Source organism: Onychomys torridus, chromosome 1 (assembly GCF_903995425.1).
Source record: "Onychomys torridus chromosome 1, mOncTor1.1, whole genome shotgun sequence".
Classification (NCBI taxonomy): domain Eukaryota; kingdom Metazoa; phylum Chordata; class Mammalia; order Rodentia; family Cricetidae; genus Onychomys; species Onychomys torridus.
Genome location: NC_050443.1, coordinates 162,229,443 through 162,250,476, shown reverse-complemented (window position 1 = coordinate 162,250,476; position 21,034 = coordinate 162,229,443). Strand labels below are relative to the sequence as shown.

General features: G+C 45.0%; 1 protein-coding gene across 1 annotated transcript in view; it reads right to left on the bottom strand.

Moving 5' to 3' along the window:
* The window catches only part of Entpd7 (ectonucleoside triphosphate diphosphohydrolase 7), a 40,335-nt gene that overhangs the window by 1,885 nt on the left and 17,416 nt on the right, over positions 1–21,034 (bottom strand). The window contains exons 6-12 of the mRNA XM_036189401.1: positions 17,803–17,906; positions 13,286–13,342; positions 12,546–12,679; positions 8,531–8,697; positions 5,378–5,702; positions 3,107–3,192; positions 1,167–1,328 (exon numbers count right to left, since the gene is read on the bottom strand). Coding sequence (XP_036045294.1) covers positions 1,167–1,328; positions 3,107–3,192; positions 5,378–5,702; positions 8,531–8,697; positions 12,546–12,679; positions 13,286–13,342; positions 17,803–17,906 — 1,035 coding nt within the window. The remainder of the gene's footprint in view (positions 1–1,166; positions 1,329–3,106; positions 3,193–5,377; positions 5,703–8,530; positions 8,698–12,545; positions 12,680–13,285; positions 13,343–17,802; positions 17,907–21,034) is intronic.

Below are 21,034 nucleotides of genomic sequence, written 5' to 3'. Positions count from 1 at the left end.
GGCTAGGATGCCACTCTTGCATCATCCAGGCACTAGATCCTTTTGTTTTTTGTCTTCGAGGCAGGGTTTCTCTGTGTAGCTTTGCACCTTTCCTGGATCTCACTCTGTAAACCAGGTTGGCCTCGAACTCACAGAGATCCGCCTGCCTCTTCCTCCTGAGAGCTGGGATTACAGGCGTGCGCCGCCACCGCCCGGTTTTAGATCCATTTTTGTTTGTATGACCTGCAATGTTTTTTAAAAATGTAATTTTTCAAATGGAAAGATTTCGTATAAAATATGGATTTCTGATTTCTCTGGACAAATGAGAACTGGCGAATGCTGGGACAGACAGACAGCACCTCTGAGTGACAAGAATCAATCAGTACTTTAGTTGGTACACACTGTCTGGTTCCTGATCACAGAGTTTGGAGGATCAGAGAGTAAAAGCCCATCTTATCTTGAACCTGTCCTAGGAAAGAGGACCTAAAACATGTCCCAAATATCTTACAGCACATAGCGGTAAGGCATGGGTCTCCCATAACTGGATGAAAATACCCATCTTTAATCCCACAGCACTTGGGAGGCAGAGCCAAGCAGTCTCTGTGGATTTGAGGCCAACTTGGTCTACAGAGCAAGATCCAGGACAGGGACCAAAACTACACAGAGAAACCCTGTCTCAAAAAACCAAAAAAAAAAAAAAAAAAAAAAAAAAAAAAAAGAAAAGAAAAGAAAGAAAACCCAAACAAAAAACACAAAAAAACCATGTCAGGTCCTTTTTCTAATGCTAGACCACCAGACTGCGCCAGGTCAATGACACCATTTCTGGAATGCTTCTATCCACTAGAAAAGAGTGCTTTGCCCAGACAGCCTCCTTCAACGCCTTGTCAAATATGTTTTGTAGACTAAGATTCACATTTCAGGTCATCAGTGCATATCCTAGAAGTGTTTGGTGTGAGCCTAAACCTAAAAACCAATCTGTTGGAGGAAAGCTGGCTTGCTGAAACGGCAAAGGAGAGAAGTGGTTCCAGGCCAACGGTCTCAACCTTTCTGCTTCAGCGCGCCTGACTGGAACAGCAGCGGGGGGTCTCTGGAGGGTGGAGGAGTTGAGCGGTTCGCTGGAGAAACCTACTCTGAGGCACTGATTTAACATCCTTTGAGGTCAAGCAGTCTGGTTAGTCTGACTTTACCTGAGTGGCAGGAATCGGGTTTTATACAGAATTGCTCCCAGCGTCCACTGCACCTCTCGGTCATATACCAGCTGTGCTGTCTGCAGGTTTGGGTAGTCATAGGGAAAGTGGAACCCCTCGTGCAGGACTTGGTACATCCAAGCTGACTTAAAACACTGATACCTGAGTGGCGAGAAGGAAGTTTATCAAGCTTTAAAATCTAAAAAAAAAATTACAACTGTAATGCATTCCTTTGAAGGAACCCATGCTTTTCTGTCAGATGTCAGGTAACCAGCCTCTCTTCTTGCTTTATCTTTTCACCTCTATGTTGTGGAAAATTCATTGAAGATGTGTTACATTTGTTTATGCTGTGGAACATTTGTTTAATGATGCAAAGGTGTGTTGCATTCTTTTATGTTGCATTTCTTTAACGCTGTGAAGCTGTGTTACTGTGCCTGTCTAAAACACCTGATGGTCTAATAAAGAGCTGAACAGCCAATAGCTAGGCAGGAGAAAGGCTACGTGGGCTGGCAGGCAGAATAAATAGGAGGAGAAATCTGGGAAGAAAAGATCGAGAAGCAAAAAAGAGGACGAGGGAAGATTCCAGGTGCTGTCCACCCAGCTACACAGAAGGCCACAAAGAAAGAGGTAAACAAAGGCATATAGAATACAGAAAGGTGAAAGCCCAGAGGCAAAAGGTAGATGGGATAAGTTAAGAAAAGCTGACTAGAAACAAGCCAAGCTAAGGCCAGGCATTCATAAGCAAGAATAAGACTCCGCGTACTGATTTGGGCTGGGTGGTGGCCCCAAAGAGTCAAAAGAGTAAAATGAGAACAACCAGCCAAGTACAGCCAAAGTGAGCCTGTGGCTGTGGTTTTCTCCCATTTTGATTTTCAAGATCTGTCATCAGAGAACATCCTGAAATAACTATGATGTGTTTGTACAGCATCCATGATTTGCATAATGAAAAACCAGACTGGCAGGAGTCACTGTCATTAGGGAAGCTGGGTGACAGATGCACAGGGATGCGTTGCACTATTTTATGTTTGCTTGTGCCTTTGAACTTGTCTTTTCTTTCTTTTTCTTTGTTTTTTGTTTTGTTTTGTTTTGTTTTGTTTTGTTTTCTCTTTGTAGCCCCGGTCATCCTGGAACTCACTCTGTAGACCAGGCTGGCCTCGAACTCAGAGATTCGCCTGCCTCTGCCTCCCAAGTTCTGGGATTAAACGTATGCACCACCATGCCTGGCACCTTTGAATTTTTGAAACTAAACATTTACAAATGGGGGGATTATGAATCCTTGAAAAAATGTTGATCTAGGTAATAGTTACATTTTCACTCTTTCTACTTGTGGTGGTTTGAAAATGGCCCCCAAAGGGAGTGGCACTATTAGGAGGTCTGACCTTGTTGGAGGAGGTGTGTCACTGTGAGGGAGGGCTTTGAGGTCTCTTATATGCTCAAGCCATACCCAGTGTTTCAGACCACTTCCTGTTGCCTGTGAGTCAAGATGTAAGAACTCTCAGCTCCTTCTCCAGCACCATGTCTGCCTGCATGCTGCCTTGCTTCCCGCCATGATGATAAAGGACTAAACTTCTGAAAAAGTAAGCCACCACAATGAAATGCTTTCATTTATAAGAGTTGCCATGGCCATGGTGACTCTTCACAGCTATAGAAACCCTAAGACACTACTTTTCAGCTAATTTTCTATAATAAAATGTTCAAAGTAAAAAGGTCATCACTGTTGACACTCATCACTTGGACAGAGTTCTTTGGTAACTATTGGTTTCCTGCCATAGAAATGAACACACTGTTTGCTCCCAATCCTCCAGAAAACCAAAATCTGAAATAACCAAATTCTCCTTCAGCCTAAAATGTGATCTGTACTGTTCCCTGAGTCTCCATTATAATCTGCCACCCATATTTTAAGGCTGTGTCTAAAGCAGAAAGAAAAGAAATCTACTTACTTGAGTCGATGCTCATCTGCATGTGAAGAAAAGAGGCCATTTTTGAATCTCTGTGTTAGTACTGACCACGCCATGCCACAGTAATCCTGGACAAGCACAGAAAAAACAGTGCAACACAAAATTACAGGCGAATTCTCCAACTTCCCCACAGGCACAGCTGTTCCATTTCTAGTTATCGTGGGCTACTATCTCACCAAGGAAAATGAATGGCACACTGTACCACTGAACACGATGCTATGCCTCCTCTCCTCCCATTGCATCCACCTCTATGAACCAGCCCAAGCTGGCTCTGAGGCTCTTAGGCTTCAGAGAGCCTCAAGAATAACATCAAAAGCCAGGGAGCTAGTACCCTCCCACTCTGTGGGGAACTCATATGGGCATGGAGAGCAGCCCATCAGCCTGCCTGGGGGGTTACAACTCTCAAAGAACTGTTTCTGGTTGGTTCAGGAAAAGGACATTTGCTGACTATCGGGTGCCAGGTGCTCGCCTATGTGTCAGAAGGAAGAAAAAAAAATCCTGTCCCCATGAAGCTTGCATTCTACTGGTAAGAGAATAAACAAATGGGCATCACAGAGTCTGCAGGATGGCACAGTACTCAGTGGAAAAACAAAGCAGGAAAGGCAATGGGCAATAGGAGATGGTAACCGTGGGCAGCTTATCTAGGAAAGGTGGGAAGACAACACTGGCATCGGAATCATAAAAAGTCAAGGACAGATCACAGAATTATATAAAAGTCAAAAACATGACTCTTCTGAATCTAGAATGTTCCCTAAGACTCATGTAACAGAGATTTGGGCCCCTGTGTGGCACTGTTGAGACACGGTGGGACACAGTCCTTAAATGAGGACTAGTGAGCAGATCATCGGGGCAGCCCTTTAAAGGACATTATGGGACCCCAGCTCCCTCTACACTCTCTTTGCTCCCAGACTCATGATGTAAACAGTTTAGCTCTGCCATGAATTTCCACCATGATATGCCCAAAGCAAAGGTGCCAGTTGACCAATGGATTGGAACCTATAAACTGTGAAAACAAATTTTTGTTCTTTTTAAGTTGAACATTGCAAGTATTTTGTTATAATACTCTTTTTACTTTTTATTTATTTTTAGTGATCCTTTTAAATTGACTAACAAATCCACGTGTAGTGACACATGCCTTTCATCCTAGCAAAGGTAGGGAGGCCAGCCTGGTCTATATAGCAAGTTCCAGGCTAGCCAGGGCAACATAGTGAGACTCTGTCTCAAAAACAATTAACAACACCAAAAAAATAAAATGAGAAACAACAACAAACTTAACACAGACTCTAAACAAAGGCAGGAGCTACAGAGAGCTGGTCAAATTTTTAGTTGTGCTGGTAACTAAAGATGCGGTAAGCCTGTAAGATGTTTAAGTTCTATATATGTGCAAAGTGAATTTTTACTCTTCACTTAGAAAAATATTTCTACCACCACTGGGGTTCATAATACCTTATATCCATGACCTTATATCATGCCATTCTGGCCTCTTCTTAAGATTTCTTTTAAGTGTGTGTGGGGGGGAGGCATGTATGTGCCACGTGTGTGTGGGTACCCAAGAAGACCAGAAAACAGCATCAGAGCTGGAATTTTACAGGAGTTTGTTGTAAGCTACCCAACATGGATGCTGGGAACTGAACACTGGTCCTCTGGAAGAACAATGGCTTAGCCACTTTGCCATCTTTGCAGCCCCAACTCTGGCTCAAATCAAGAGAAGAAAAGCAGACTTGTCCACCAAGAGCACCTTACAAGTCAGACACCTAGCAAAGGGGAAAACATATGAGATGATACTTTTGAGCCATAAATATCAGGGAAGTTGGAAGAAAAACTATGTACCATTAGAACAATTTTATACCTTGGTGATAATATACCCATGGAAACCTAAACATATTTGGTCAGAAGGCAGTTCAGCAGAGATGGTCCCTTAACCTCTGAGGTCACTTTCTCCTCTTAAAATGAGGGCTCAAGCCGGGCGGTGGTGGCTCACGCCTTTAATCCCAGCACTTAGGAGGCAGAGCTAGGCAGATCTCTGTGAGTTCGAGGCCAACCTGGGCTACCAAGTGAGTTCCAGGAAAGGCGCAAAGCTACACAGAGAAACCCTATCTCAGAAAAAAAAAAAAAAATGAGGGCTCATAGGCCCTTATAAAGACTCAAATGAGATCATGAATGCAATACCCTTTGTATACTGCCTGGCACAAAGGCAGGCATCCAATAAATGGTAGCTGCCAGCATGAGTCATCTTGATTGTTAATGAGTTACCTGAGCAGCCTTGGCAAACGTTGGCCCGTGGTAGTGGCCACCGATGCGCAACACATCCTCTGTACAGTAAAAAAACTCAGAGAAGCCATAGAACTCGCTGTTGTTGAAATCGATTGGAGACTGGTAAATGCCATTCAATGAGGCCTGGCTGGTGTTGGAGCAGGCCAGCAGGGGGCTCAGCATGGCCCTACAGGTGGCCCAGTCCCCCTTTCCTCGGACATGCAGGACCTGGCTGTTCCTCTCCACCACATCTGTGAGTCCCACAGGCAGACAGGGGTCCAGAAATGGATTGTCAGGACTCAGGCCTGTCTTCTGGCCCAGCAATCTGTTGCAATGACAAAAACAGAACATTGAGAGTGCTGACCCTGACTGACCTCTCCTAAGAACTAAGTTCACTTCGTAAATATCTTCTGATTTTCAATGACAACCCTAGCAACGAAGACTGAGTATCACTACACAGCAGCAACATGTTCATAGTTAAACAAATTACGTTTAGAAAAAGAGAGATGTACCAGTGATGGATCTCACTCAACCCTACCATCAACGTTTATTTCCCAGTGTACAAACAGGGGCTGTGCATGTGCTGCGCTCCCTTCAGCCTTCATTCCCACAAACCTCTGCAAAGTGCAAGGGATTCAGGTTTGACACACACTGGGGGCTGGAGAGACGCCTCGGTGAGTAAAGCACTCAGTGCACACAAGTGTGAGGATCTGAGTTTGAATCCCCGGAACCCACAGAACAGCCAGATGAGGAGATATGTGACTGTAATCCCAGTGCCTTACAGAGAGAGACAGGAGGCAGACAGAAAACTCCCTGGAAGCTAAGGGGTCGGCTAGCCTGGTGAGCACAGTAGGGGACTGTCAGAACCCGGTCCAGGAATAGAGTCGTGTGAGAATTCTGAGTGCTTGTGGGAACACTCCAAGAAAACAAGACAAGGGTCTTCTGACCTCAGTTTCTTCAAAACACAGAATTGTTCTTGGACTGGTCTCACACTCCTCCTAGGTGGAGCGGGTAGAAGTGAATTTACTTCGGATTATTAATCATTGCTTGCTGCTGTTATTCAATTAAATGTTTCAACTCTCCCTTATAATACCTCTATGGAGAAACATGTTTTTGTCGCATGTGGCTTGTGCTTGTGATTGCATACAGCTTGAACTCATGAGAATTTCCTCATATGCCCTTTCTTTACACTCAGAGTACAAACTGAGGCTCTGAATAAAGCTGGCTGTTACATGAGACTCTGGTCGCTTCACGTATCGGCTCCGTTCTCCCAGATCCCACTGCTTTAGAGCACGGACGGTGGACAACCAAAGCGACCCTGCTCTCCAACAAGGTGAAGGTGAGGACTGAGGCAAGACCTCAAGTGTCCCCTGACAAACACATGCCCACATTCACACCTATCAACATGAACACCACCCCATATACACACGAAGATACACAAACACACAACTGGGAAGAACTCAGAGAGGAGAGCTTCCCGAAGAGGGAACCATGGCAGCGACACAGTGGCAACGTCTGACCTTGAGTGAGTGGTGCTGGGACAGAGCAGGCGGAGTGACAGCCCCAGAGAGGGAATCACAAACCCCTCAGCTGCTGGGAAGGGAGGAGGGGCAGGACTTGACTCAGTTCATGGGTCATACAGTTCTACGTCTCTTGTCTAGCAATCATGTTCTCGCTACTAAGGAGATTGATATGCAGATCTGGCCAAGGACAGAACTCACATGGAGACCACTGGTACCTGCATCAGTTGTTCATTATCAGTTCCTAGACAGGCAGGTATGAAGGCGTGGACTCTGCGGGGTGGAGATGCACGAACCACTAGAAACTGAAGGAGGACATGGGGCAGGGCAAGGCAACAGAACGCCAGGGAATAAATGGAATCTGACTGTGTTAAGGCATGTCACTAACTACAAGGAAAACTCAAATGTTTATGAGGAAGTGAGGACCATCCCAGGAGGATAGGTTTGTCTGGTAGACTGGCAGCTATGGGAGCCATACTTGGACCTCAACAATCCTAAAGTGGGCAACTTCAGGGCTTGCCCAGGAAGTACCAAGGCGATGGGTGGATGCAGCCCAGCAAGAAAGAGCACACGCAGCAGGAGGGGAGCATAGCAGTTCCCGAAGAAGGAGAGAACCGAAACCAACTCGAAGCCTTAGGAGCCAGTTCTCACAGCAGCACCAGCAGGAACGAGTGTCCCAGCTCACATCAGCTGTGCGGACTAACAAAAACACTCTGCAGGCTGTTCATGCAACCACCCAGAACACCTGAATCCCTCAACTCTCCGTGAGCTCCTGTAACGGAGGCTTAAACAGTTAAAAAGACGATGAGTCAGTATTCAACATTCTCTAAATCTACGACAACTACTATGGAGAAATTATTACAAGTGGGATACACCAGTAAGTACCTCTTTAAATAGAAAAGAACCGTTGTTTATTTTACCTTCAACAATACTATGATAAATAACTTAAAATAATCAAAACAAACAAATAAGAACAATTCATAGCTATTCATTATGGCCTGAAGGTATTGAAATGAAAAATCAGTGATCTCGGGGCTGAAGAGCAGCTCAGCCATTAAGAGTACTTCCTGCTTTTGAATGGACCCAAGACCAGTTCCCGGCACCCACATGAGGCAGTTCACAATCAAGTATAACTCCAGCTCCTGGGGATCCAATGCCCTCTTCTCACGTCTACAGGTACCTACACACATTCAGACATACATGTACACGTAAATAAAAATAAAAGCAAACCTTTTTAAAGAAATCGGTGATCTTTGCAGTTCTGGATGAAAAACTGACTATTCAAGACTTGGACACTATTTTAAAAGCAATTTAACTTTATGCACTTGTTAAATTCAATATACACAAGCAAATCTAACTCTCACATGAGAGGAGCTGATCCACTTTTCCTAGCCATAAACATCTCATGATGTCAGGTGTGGTTGTGTTTACAGCAAAATAACACAAAAGATGGGTATTTTTGCCAGCCTTATTATTAAAGGACAGAATGTACCCCTGAAAAGCAAAGGCTGAAATCGGCCCCTAGAAATATGGCAGGAAAGGAGGAGGCAAACGTAGACATTGTAGCTGGATGTCACCATTTTCCCCTAACATCTGCAGTCTGGCAGAAATGAGGATTCCGAGTCAAAAGTACCTGTTTTTGTTGAGCGTTTCATTCAGCACAAGCTCTTCATAGCGCTGCCGGGCAAAGTTGCCTCCAAAGCCCAGAAAGGTGGTGACGTAAACCCTGTACACATGCTCCGTGTGCTGCACATCACAGCCCAGGTTGAACTCGGCCAACAGGATCTTGGCCGCTTCTTCCTGTAACACAACATCAAGAGGAAAAAAAGAGGGTTCCAGTTCCTTTCCAGAAAGTGGTAGCACTGTGAAGCCATGAGGCTCCACTCCTGTGACTGCTATTTAAAATGGCCTTTCAGCTCATGGCCAGGCGCAGTAATGCACTCCTGTACTCCCAGCACCCATGCAGCACAAATTCAAAGACAAGGCCCTGTGTGTGTCTGTGAGGTCATTTACTGAGAGGGTTAACTGGAGAGAGAGGACCCAGCCTGCATGTGGGCAGTACAATCCACAGGTCTGGGTCTTGACCGGGGGGAGAGAGAGAGAGAGAGAGAGAGAGAGAGAGAGAGAGAGAGAGAGGCAGCTGAGCATGCGCATTCTCCTCTCCCTGCGCTTCCTGACTACAGATCCCATATGACCTTACGCCTGCCACGCCTTCCACATCATGAGGACTGTGTCCCCTCAAGAAGGAAGCCGAAGTGACCCTTCCTCAGGCATTCTGTGACCGTGGAGAGAAGCAGCTGATGCAGGGGAGGTAGGTCCACTTACAACGGATGCCATTTTCTGGTCTGCACCTGTATATTTTCTAGTTCTCCACAATGGGAATGTACTATTTTCATAATTAGAAAAAATCCTCTAGCAAAGAAAAGATCGTCGTGGGATCTATTTTATGACCTTGTCTAGAACTATTCAAAAAGCTTTACTATTTCCTGTGACAGGCTTGGGCATTGGGAAAGTTCAGTTTTATCTTCAAAATAAAGGTGGTTTTGTTGTTTTGGGGTGTTTTCTGTTTATTTGTTTCAAGCAGGGTCTCACTGTGTAGCCACGGCTGGCCTGATACTCACTACGTAGACTAAGATAGTCTCAAACTCATAAAAATTCACTTGTCTCTGCCTCCCAAGTGCTGGGATTAAAGGAGTGTGCCACCAACACCCAGCCTTGTTTTGGGTTTTAACTTTAAATGTAGAGATTAAATTATGTTCCTGAGCTGGTAGTCCAATGCCATAGCAAAGCCCCTCTTCTGGCCTAATTACTCCTGCTCACTCTCATATTACCCCTGCTATGACGGACTATCCCAAAGTACTTCTTGTGTAATTTTGTTTAATGTGTATTATTGCAAAATGGAAATAACTATTTGGATTGTGTATTTTTAATTTGTGAACATATTACTGCACCTAGCAACTCTACTCCCAGATTTATACCCAAGAGGCTGAAAAACTAAATCTATGCAAACATGTGTTCATGAATATTCACAGCACCACTCTCCTTAATAGCCCAAGTGTGGAGGCAGCTCAACTATGAATCCAGTGATGAATGAACAAAATGTGGAACGGTGCTTCCATGGACAGTTACTCTGCCCCAAACCAGTGATGGCTGCTACGGACAACGCCCATTACCTTGTGGACGGTTTTCTAAGAGTCAAACATAAAGGGCCATTCTGCATGATTTCATTATGTGAAACTCCAGAATAAGCAGATCCCTGGAGGGGAGAAAGCGACCGGAAGTTGGGACAATGGGAGAGAACTGCTAAGGAATATGGCGTTTCCTTTTGGCGCTGTTGAAATGTTATGAATTCAAAGCAACAGCTGCGCAGGCTGTTTTTTAACCAAACACTGACATCCATCTTTGAGTCACTACTGCTGTGTCTGCATCTAAGTTGGTGCCTGGAAGGCCTTCCACTGCTGCATTCTAAATCTGTACACAGGAGTCACTTACGGCCTAGCACTCAATGACCACAAATGTGGATTCATTTGAACTTGGGAAGTCTTAGGACTTGAGAGCTAGAAGACCAAAAGGATGCTCTGACCCCCCACTGTTGGCTCTGACCCCAGCCCAGGACCCCACTGTTGGCTCTGACCCCGGCCCAGGACCCCACTGTTGGCTCTGATCCAGTCTCTGGACCCCACTGTTGCCCTTCCCTGGCCTTCTCCCCTCTTCACCCTCCTAGTTCCCCAGCCTGGACCATCAGAACTTCTGCTGATCCGTCCCTGTTCTTACAACACCACATCCACTCACCTAAATATATATTGGATTTTTGCTCCAAATATTTGTTGAAATGTGTTCCCATCCATCCAATTCCATTTCCAGTGTCTACTTCAACCCTGCAACTTCTCACTGAAGGCTCTCTGACCTACATTTTTCTTTCCTACTTATACCAAAATTACTTTACTAAAAAGAGAGAGAGACAGAGAGACACAGACAGAGAGACCGGCACATAGCCAATGTGGCCACAAAACTTACACCTGGGAATCACCTTCAGAGTTTGTCTAACTGTGGAACTGAGGCTCATATGCCTGCCTTGCTTGAAACTTCCTCTCTGGGTCCTTACAAGCAACAGAACTGAAAAGCCCTACAACATTCAAGACTCCTCATGATCCAATTCCATCCTGTCCTCAGAACCTCTCCCTGAAACTCCAACACTGGATCAGGCCACTGACTACTCCGTAGACGTTCCAGATTCTGCTGCCTGCTCTGTGCCTCTGCACACACTGGGAGAGTGGGAGATGGCCTCTGCTCAGCTTGATCTCTGATCCTATCTATGCCCAGGTAAACATAGCACCTTCCATGAAGGCAGCATGGTTCCTGCTCAAGCCTTCCCAGATGCGGCTGACCCTGCCACTCCCTAGCTCCTCACAGCTGGCATTACAAGAGGGTCTCTGATATGCAGGATATTTGATATTCAACCCCCTCCCCCCAAGGGGGTCACAACCCACAGGTTGAGAAGCAATTATTTAGCTTAAATTGCAGGACTGCCGTGGTCTGACCTGGCTGACTCACTGACTTCTGGAGGCAATGCAAACGACAGGTCCTATTTCTTGTGCATACTACATGTTTAAAAAGGGACGCTTCTTTTTCCTCTCTGTAATGAATCTTTTCCCTATAAGTACGTTCTTGACTGGTGATGCAGCTCATTGGTACAGCACTTGTCCAGCATATAAAGAACCCTGAGATTAACCCACAGTGCCACAAAGAAAAACTCAAAGTCAGAATCAAAATATATTCTTAAGGGGCCAGAACTCAGTAAAGTATTTGCCATGAACAGAATGAGGGCTGGAGTTTGATCCCTACTACTCACATGAAAAAGCAGATGTGTATTGTCAATCTGGGTCTCCACATTCCCTCTCACCTACACAAGCACCCCCACACACACACACATACACACACACTCAAGTGGCAGTACATGCCCATAATCCCAGTGTTGGGGAAGAGAGAACAGAAGGGAGCCTGGGACTTGCTGACTAGTGGGTCTAACAGGCAAGTTCCAAGTTCAGTGAGAGGCTCTGTCGCAAAGAGGAAGGAGACGCAAGATCAAGGAAGACACCGACCTTCACATACTTAGGCACACAAATGTGTGTACACCCACACACATGAACACACAGGTAAACAGTATCAGAGCTGAAGGAAAGGAACAGTAGGGAAAGGGTATGTATAAATGGTGTCTAGGACTGACCTGTGTATTAACTCTTCAGGCAATCCCCAAAGATACACAGTGTTAACTATAATTGCTAGAATGTATCAAGCACTTATGTAACACTCTGATCTCTTCACAACTTTATGAGATAGATACTATTTTGCCTTTTGGACACTCAGGCTCAGGGAGCTAACCTACTCATGATAATGCAAGCAAGTGCCAGGGTGGTGGCAGGCACAGACCTTTACCAAGGCAACGGTAGGCAGATGACTGTGAGTTCAAGGCCAGCCAGTGCCACACAGTGAGACCCACATCTCCAGGCGGGGAAAAAAAAAAAGATGAGAACCAAAGCTACCAACTATCTGAACAGATCCTGGACTCTGGCCCAGGTGGTACGGCTTCAAACAGGGACCTTCCTTCACTGGCACGTCTAACTGAACTCCCACACAAGGCAAAATACCTGTTTGGGAGGAAGGACAGAGGTTGAGGTAGGGACTTCATAGGCAATTTGGAGAGAAGCTCCTCCCATGTCCAGTATCCCCACGGTCCTCCGGCGTCCTGCTGCCGAGTCCAGAGAAGTGTCCGCATCTGACTCTGAAATCAAGGACAGGATTCAAATAATTAAGAACAAAAACCAAATCCAAAGGGAAAGACACCCCCAACCCCCACCCCTCGCACACCCCACACCCCAACAACTACTCCCTCTGAAAAAAAAAAAAGGACGAAATTTGCCAGGCCAGCAAGATGGCTTATCTGGTAAATCTGGTAAAAGCTCCAGCTTTTAACTTGAAAGTAACTAAAATAAATCAATCTAATTACTGAGTGTATATTACATAGAGAATAATTCTTTCAGAGGGCTAGGAGAGAACCAACTCTAGCACATTGTCTTCTACATAGCACCATGGCACGTGCATGTCTACCCTCATACACATACAATAAGGATTGCTTAAACCATAGAAACAATGGAGGATTTTGTTTTTTTTTTTAATGTGTTCAGTGGAAAGAGAGCAGACACAAAAAATAGCAAAATATACTGAGTGTTGAGACTGGGAGATGGGTTCATCCATGTTCATTTTGTTGAAGCTTTCCATAAAAGATGACAAGGACAGAGAAAAGCTCACAGCAAGCTTGTACACACTACTGAGAGCCTGAAGAGAAGCTGCCGCCCTCGGAGACTATCACACGGCAGAACTGACTTACCATCTTCATGGTCAAATCGTCCCAGAACAAAGTTGATTCCAATCCATGCATAAACTCCTAAGGAAGAGATGGACAGGGCCTCTCTGTAATTCTCTACTGCTGGACCACACCCCTCCCAAGGGTGCCCTTTTTCTCCCTTTCTTGGGAAAATCAAAATAAAAAGAACCATAATATTCTACTCCATACTCCTTTTTTTAAGATTTATTTATTTTTATTTTATGTGCATTGGTGTTTTGCCTGCATGTATGTGTTAGGATGCCAGATCCTCAGGAACTGGAGTTACAGACAATTATGAGCTGCCATGTGGGTCCTGGGAATTGAACCTGGGTCCTCTGGAAGAGCAGCCAGTGCATAACCACTGAGCCATCTCTCCACACTCTTAGTACATGGACCTTAAATCTTCTTTTTCCTCTCTCTCTTCCCTCCTCCTTTCTCCACCTAGCATACTGCTCTCCACCCCCATCCCTACTGGGGCTCACCTCATGCTGGGGCTCATGCACCCTAGTTACCTACATCCCCAATCACCTACATCTTTTCTTCCTTTCTACAATCATTTGTAACTTCTAATAATTCTACAAAGACTAAGAACTAATTATATAAAAAAATCAACTCTTCCAAAAATAATGTTTAAAACTGCATCAAGGGCCAGGCATGGTAGCATACGTCTCTAACCTCAGCACTCAGGAGGCAGAGGCAGGTGGATTTCTATGAATTCCGGGCCAGCCTGGTCTAAACAGCTTGTCTCAGGCCAACCAGGGCTATATAGTGAGACCCTGGTGAGAGATGAGAGGCCTGGGGTGCCGCTGGCTGGAGGGTTTGATCTTGGCACTGGGGGAGAAGAGCGAATCTTGTAGCGTGGCTTCTGAGAAAAGTGGGGGAACGCACCAACCCAGGGTCCCCACAAGATGCAGAATAACCTCTGGGTGAGACACACACAGCAGTTTTGTAAGAACTCTGAAAGTGAGAGACAAGAATTTAAAATGTCCCAAACTAGACTGAGTCTCTCATCGCCCCCCCCACCCCCCCAGGTATTTCTCGGCTTCAACTCAAAAGCAGTTTGAGGGTTGGCAATTTAGCTCAGTGGTAGAGTGCTTGCCTGGCAAGTGCAAGGCCCTGGGTTCGAACCTCAGCTAAAAAAAAAAAAAAAAAAAAAAGCAATCTGAGATAAAGTATAAACCAGGTGTGGATAGAAAACTCCCAGGCTGTTTTCTAGCTCAAGAAGTAGGACAACAGACCCCAGAGGCTCAGAGGCAGCAGGGGAACTCCAGAGGGATTTGTTGTTGCTTGTCTGTCCAGTTGTTAATGGTGGTATGGTGGTTATGGTGGTGTGGTGATGTGGTGGTCGTGGTTATGGTGGTATAGTGGTATGGTAGTGGTTATGGTGGTGTGGTGGTTGTGGTTATGGTGGTATAGTGGTATGGTAGTGGTTATGGTGGTGTGGTGGTGTGGTGTGGTGGTATGGTGGTATGGTAGTGGTTATGGTGGTGTGGTGGTGTGGTGGTATGGTGGTATGGTAGTGGTTATGGTGGTGTGGTGGTGTGGTGGTGTGGTGGTGTGGTGGTGGTTATGGTGGTGTGGTGGTGTGGTGGTGGTTATGGTGGTGTGGTAGTGGTGTGGTGTGTGTCTACGTGTCTATGTGTGTGTGTGTGGGGGGGGGGATCTTGCTTGCTCTATAGCGTATTTTTTTGAGACACGATCACTCCCTGAACCAAGTTCACTACCTCAGCAAGGCTGACTGGCCACCAAGCCCCAGGATTTCTTCTGCCTGCCTCCCCAGTGATGGGTTTACAGGCACATGCTATCATGCCTAGCTTTCTATGTGAGTGCTGGGGAGCCACACTCAGCCCCCGGTGCTGACATCACCAAGCTTTACTGAGCCGTCTTCCTAGAAAATTTCATTTTGTTGTTGACAGTCTTGCTCTGTAGCCCAGGCTGGCCGGCAATTCACTGCACTATGCACCTTCAGACTTGGGGCAATCCTCCTGTCTCAGTCCAAGGGCTAGGATTACAGGCATGGGCCACCACACTGGGCCTGGCTTGCCTCTGTTTCATTCTGTTCCTCCCTACCTGGGAATTCCTGCCACGGAAAGGTACAGATGGGTAGACACCTAAAGTACTAAAGGAAGTGAATTCTCTTTGGTCAGAGGAGCTATAGCCTCAAGCACATTGGGAAAATACATTTATTTTTTCTCCCTTTATTCTCCAGCCACTTGGCTCTGGATGCAGTCCAGAGCACTGGATGTGGATGCAGTCCAGAGCACTGGATGCGGATGCAGTCCAGAGCACTGGATGCGGATGCAGTGGATGCTGTGCTGGCTTGGCAGAGTGATCAAACCAAAAGCCTATTTTCTGACCACAGGACCATGAACACAAGCTCCCAGGAACCAGAAAGTGTTGGAAAGCCATGAGGACACAGAGCACAGCTTGATAAACTTCCCGGCTCACCTCCAAGGTTCACATGCATGGATCTGATCCTAAACTATACTCAGAGCTTTCGGAACTGAATTGTGGGACAGTTCATCACCCAGTCCCAGACTGGCCACCAGCTGATATACATGGGACAAATGCAAACAGTGATGTCAAAGCTTTGATTAAGAAACTAATAACTGAGGGCCAGCGAGCAGCTCATCAGACAAAGGTGTTTACAATGAGCACACTACACACATACTGTGGTACAGAGCAGAATAAACCATTGGTACGGGGCCAGTGATACACATGCACAATAAATAAGAATAAAATAAAACAATAAAATCAATCCACATAAGGAATGTACGAAGTTGAATGCAAACCTGATGGGAGTAACTGCCTACTCAAAAATGAATATTCTCTTTCTGACACGAACAAGACCCAGAATCTCACGATATTCATGAATAGAATAAAAAGTTATTGGGCACACGAAGAGCAAGAAAGTGTCACCTCATAAGTGAAAAACAGTAAAAAGATGTCAACTTTGAGACGATAAAGATGCCACTTGGAATGAAAAAGATGGAAAAGTGGCTGTGAGAGAGAAAGAGACAGACAGACAGACAGACAGACAGACAGAGAAATAGAACATTAAGAAGGAAATGGAAACTTTAGGATTAAATTTTTAAAAATAAATCTTGCTGGGCGGAAGCAGCACACGCCTGTAACCCCAGCACTCGGGAGGCAGAGGCAGGTGGATCTCTGTGAGTTCGAGGCCAGCCTGGGCTACAGAGACAGGCTCCAAAGCTAGAGAAACCCTGTCTCAAAAAACCAAAAATAAATAAATAAATAAAAATAAAAATAAATCTCTTCCCTTTGGTGGACTGCAACTGTAAGACATACAAAAACACCTCCTTTTAAAAGATTTTCTTTAATTGTGCGTGTGTGTGTGTGTGTGTGTGTGTGTGTGTGTGTGTGTGTGTGTGTGTGGTAAGTGTACATGGAGACCAGACATGACACTGGATGTCTTCCTCTGTCACCTTCTGCCTTCTGTTTTGAAGACAGGGTCTCTCATAAATTCAGCTAGGCTGGCTGGTCAGCAAGCTTCAAGGATTCCCCTTTCTCTGCCTCCCCAGCTCTGGGATTACAGGTGTGTGTCACCATACCTGGCTTTTTATGTGAGTACTAAAGGATCCAACTCAACTCCTCATGCTTGTGCGGTGAATACTTTACCAGCTGAGCCATCTTCCCAGCCCCAAGATCACCTCCTTTCAAGAAATGGGAATAAGCTGGATCTCTGAGTTCGAGGATAACTTGGTCTACAGAGTGAGTTCCAAGACAGCCAGGGATACTCAGAGAAACCCTGACTCACCAAAAAAAAAAAAAAAAAAAAAAAAAAGCAAGAAAGAAAGAGGGAAAGAAAAGAAGAGAGAAAAGAAAAAAGGAAATTGGAATAGCTGGGCATATAGGTGCATGCCTGTAATCCCAGCACTAGGAAGCATAGGCAGGAGGATTGCTCTAAATTTTAAGCCAGCCAGCAAGTTCTTGACCATCAGGGCTTCATAGTGAGATCTTGTCTCAAAAAACAGAAAAGAAGTGCAGCAACTGATAATTCTGGGCACGCCCGGGCCACATGAGACTATCAGTGCAGTGCTCTAAGGAAGTCACAGAAGCACACAGTAATTACAACAAAGGAAAGCCCAAGACACAGCAAAATTACGTAACTCAGTAATCATTCCTTAAATGAAGGTCTCCCCACACCTTAATGTAAGAACTTGCTTTCACATTTAAATTAGGAAAACTACACATAACATACACAGAACTGTATGTTCCCAAAAGTGCAATTAGCTAATCAAAGATCCATTTGGAATCATTTAATACTAATTATAGTGCTTTGAGCTAAGTGAAAACCAGTTACAAACGTGAGACTTCTAGAAACAGCCGTCTGAAACAGTTTACTAGTGCAGATGTACAAACAGACGGTACACCTAATCGAGACAGCTCTTACAGGAAAATGGAAAGTGGGCACACACTGTAATCCCATGCTCCTGCTAAGGAAGCTGAGCCCCGAGTGCCTCAGAGGCGACTCAGCTCCAGCCCGCCAGGCCCAGTACCTTCCTGCTTCCCAGAGATCACTTCAGCCTGAGACTGTGAAAAGAGGAAGTCAAACTCCAGCGGCAAATCTTTCACTAAATCAGCCAAGATGGCCAGCTGCTGCCTGCGGGAAAAGAACACAAAAATCCCAACGTTAACTATTAACCATCTTTTCAAAAGTGGCCCAGGGGCAGAAGAAGGGCTTTCCCAAGGGCAAGGGCTAGCCTGGGACACAGACAACAAACAGAAACCTCTTAGCACAAACGCCCTTCCATTTAATCCTGCTATGACACCTCCCCACCAGCCCCATCCACTTGTCTAGCTCCTACCTATTTTGGTTAGACTTCAGAGGGTCAGACCACATCCAAAGAACAGCCTCCTACATAAAGGCTATCCCTTATTCAGGGACCAGTATCAGCTCTGGACCCCCAAGACCAAGTTCTCAGCATGAAGGAGATTTATTTGCCCCAGAGGGACAGAAGGCAGAGACAAAGTTGGGAGACAGAGGCTGAGGGAGAAAGGGAAGTGAACAAGGGGGAGGGCAGGGACAGTTGTCCTACAGGGTCAAAGGACTGCCTCAGGATAGAGAGGAGACAGACTCGGCCCACAGGGAAATGGCGGCTTCCAAAGGTAAAGGGGAAATCCTGTGTCAGGATGGCTGTTTAATTTTACTAGGGCATGTTAATTAGGTGAGCCACAAGGGGGCTTTTGACTGGGGGACTTCAGTGCTTTGATGGTGGGACCTTGGCGGTCAGCCTCGGGAGGAGGAAGTGGCCACATAAGGGAGCAGAGCATGGGGGCTAGCTTCAGGACTGTGATCTAACGGTTTTTAACAGGGTTGAAGGAAAATGGCAAGAGCCATATTCGCCATGCTTGGGCTGGCTAGAGTCCCTTCACCTTAACTAATGCTGTAACCCAAACTGTTAAATGAGGGGCACATGGCTGTATATCTCTGGGAGGGTATGAGTAAGTCATAGGAAATGACAGCACAGAGTGACAGGCTGTAAAATAATCCTAACTACATTGTTCCAACTATGTAGGGGAATATGTCAATTACAGAACATAATTTCACCCTCAGATCTTATACAAGACAGACAATGCCTAATCTTTTATATGAGCTAACAATTAACTTTTCTATGTTTCAAGGGTTGGCTTTTTTTTCCTTTATAAAAACCTTATCATTTGAAAAACCCAGATGAGGTTCAGAACCCAAAGTTCATAAGAATTTCCACTTCAAGGGTGACATTTGAAACTATGTGCGTATTTTTCTTCCAAGGCTTTAAGTGTTTTCCTAGGATTATTAGACACAGTAAAAGTAAACAAATAAAGCAAAGGATAATAAAATGAATCCAAGGAAAACATTAGCTAAAATGAGATCAGCAATCATCTCAGATTTGCACTGTGCCTGTGAGTGCGTGTGCGTGTGCGTGTGCGTGTGCGTGTGTGTGTGTGTGTGTGTGTGTGTGTATACATGTACATATGTGGAGGCCAGAAGTTGGCATTGGGTATCTTCCTCAAGTAGGTACCTTTTTTAAAAAATTAGTTTTATTCATTTTTTTTTATGTGTGTTTGGCCTACATGTATATATGTGTACCACATGCATGCTTGATGCCCGTGGAGGTCAGAAGAGGACATCAGAAGCAAGTACTTTCTCAACTGAGCCCTCTCTCCACCCATCTTGGATTTTTAAAGTTATTTATCACAGGAATATTCTACTGTCAACATGACTCAGTGAAAAATATTGCTACTATTAAAAGTGCAGAATTATACTCGAGGAACCAATTTTCCAATACAATTTCATGTACACTGTTTTAAATTGTTTTTTTGTTTGTTTGTTTGTTTGGTTGGTTGGTTGGTTTGGTTTTTTCGAGACAAGGTTTCTCTGTGTAGCTTTGCGCCTTTACTGGAACTCGCTCTGTAGCCCAGGTTGGCCTCGAACTCACAGAGATGCGCCTGCCTCTGCCTCCCGAGTGCTGGGATTAAAGATATGTGCCACCACTGCCCATTTGTTTAAAACTGTTAACTGTTACACATAATTAAGTTTTGTGGAGAGTTTACAGGGGTAACAAGGAGCTATCTATCTCTCCAGACTGGATATGCTTCTGAGTGACCCACAAGGGAGGGCTTGCTGGATCTGGTGATGACAGGGAGGAATGGGCACCGCCTTTCGTTGCTGGTTGCCATGTAAACTACCTGTATCACCTTGCTGAAGTTCACTTGTGGTTACTCTTTCGTTCAGCCAGGACAAATTTTTGTTCTAGATTTGGTTCCATTTCATGTATTCATGTGTTCTTGACTGTCTAGCCATCTCTCCAACCCAAGCCACTACACTTTAAAAATAAAATCCAAGTAATAACAACTATAATAATACTTACTATAATAATCTGGGGAAATAAGGTGACAGCAAGGGAATTAGTTAATTTATGGAGCATCTATATAATGAAATTAATATCATATTGATGTTACAAGGAATGAGGTCAATTTATACTTTTATATGATAACATGAGAAGATTTTCAATATACTTGGTTGAGTTTGTAAAAAAATAAAAACAGAGGCAGAGGGCTGGAGATGGCTCAGAATTTAGGAGTGCTTGTCGCTCTGGCAGAGGACCTGAGTTGAGGTCCCAGCACTGTCATCAAGTGTCACAACCGCCTGAGACTCCAGCTTCTTCTGGTCTCTCATGTGCACATACACACCCACACGGACACATACAATTGAAGATAGATAAAATCTTTAAATTTTTCAAAAGAAATAAAATGAAAATAAAAAAACTCATATACTGCACCAGAATGAAACTTTTATTTTCAACACCATTTCTTTCTCTCTCTCTCTCTCCCTTTTTGTTTTGTTTTGTTTTGTTTTGTTTTGTTTTGTTTTGTTTTTCAAGACAGAGTTTCTCTGTGTAGCTTTGCTCCTTTCCTGGATCTCGCTCTGTAGCCCAGGCTGGCCTCGAACTCACAGAGATCCGCCTGCCTCTGCCTCCCAAGTGCTGGGATTAAAGGCGTGCGTCACCACTGCCCGGCTCAACACCATTTCTTTACTTTAAACTTAGTGACAAAAATCTTGCGAGCTACCCCACAGAGCCCTAGGTTAAAGAAGACAGGCTGCACTGCCCTCTCTCCTTCCAAACACTTCCATGGTTGAAATTTCCTACCGTTAAAAAAACAAACACTCACCAACATGACTTCCCAAACACAAACTCAACAATGACCACACCAATAGACGGGCCAAAGTGAATGGGGACAGCCCAC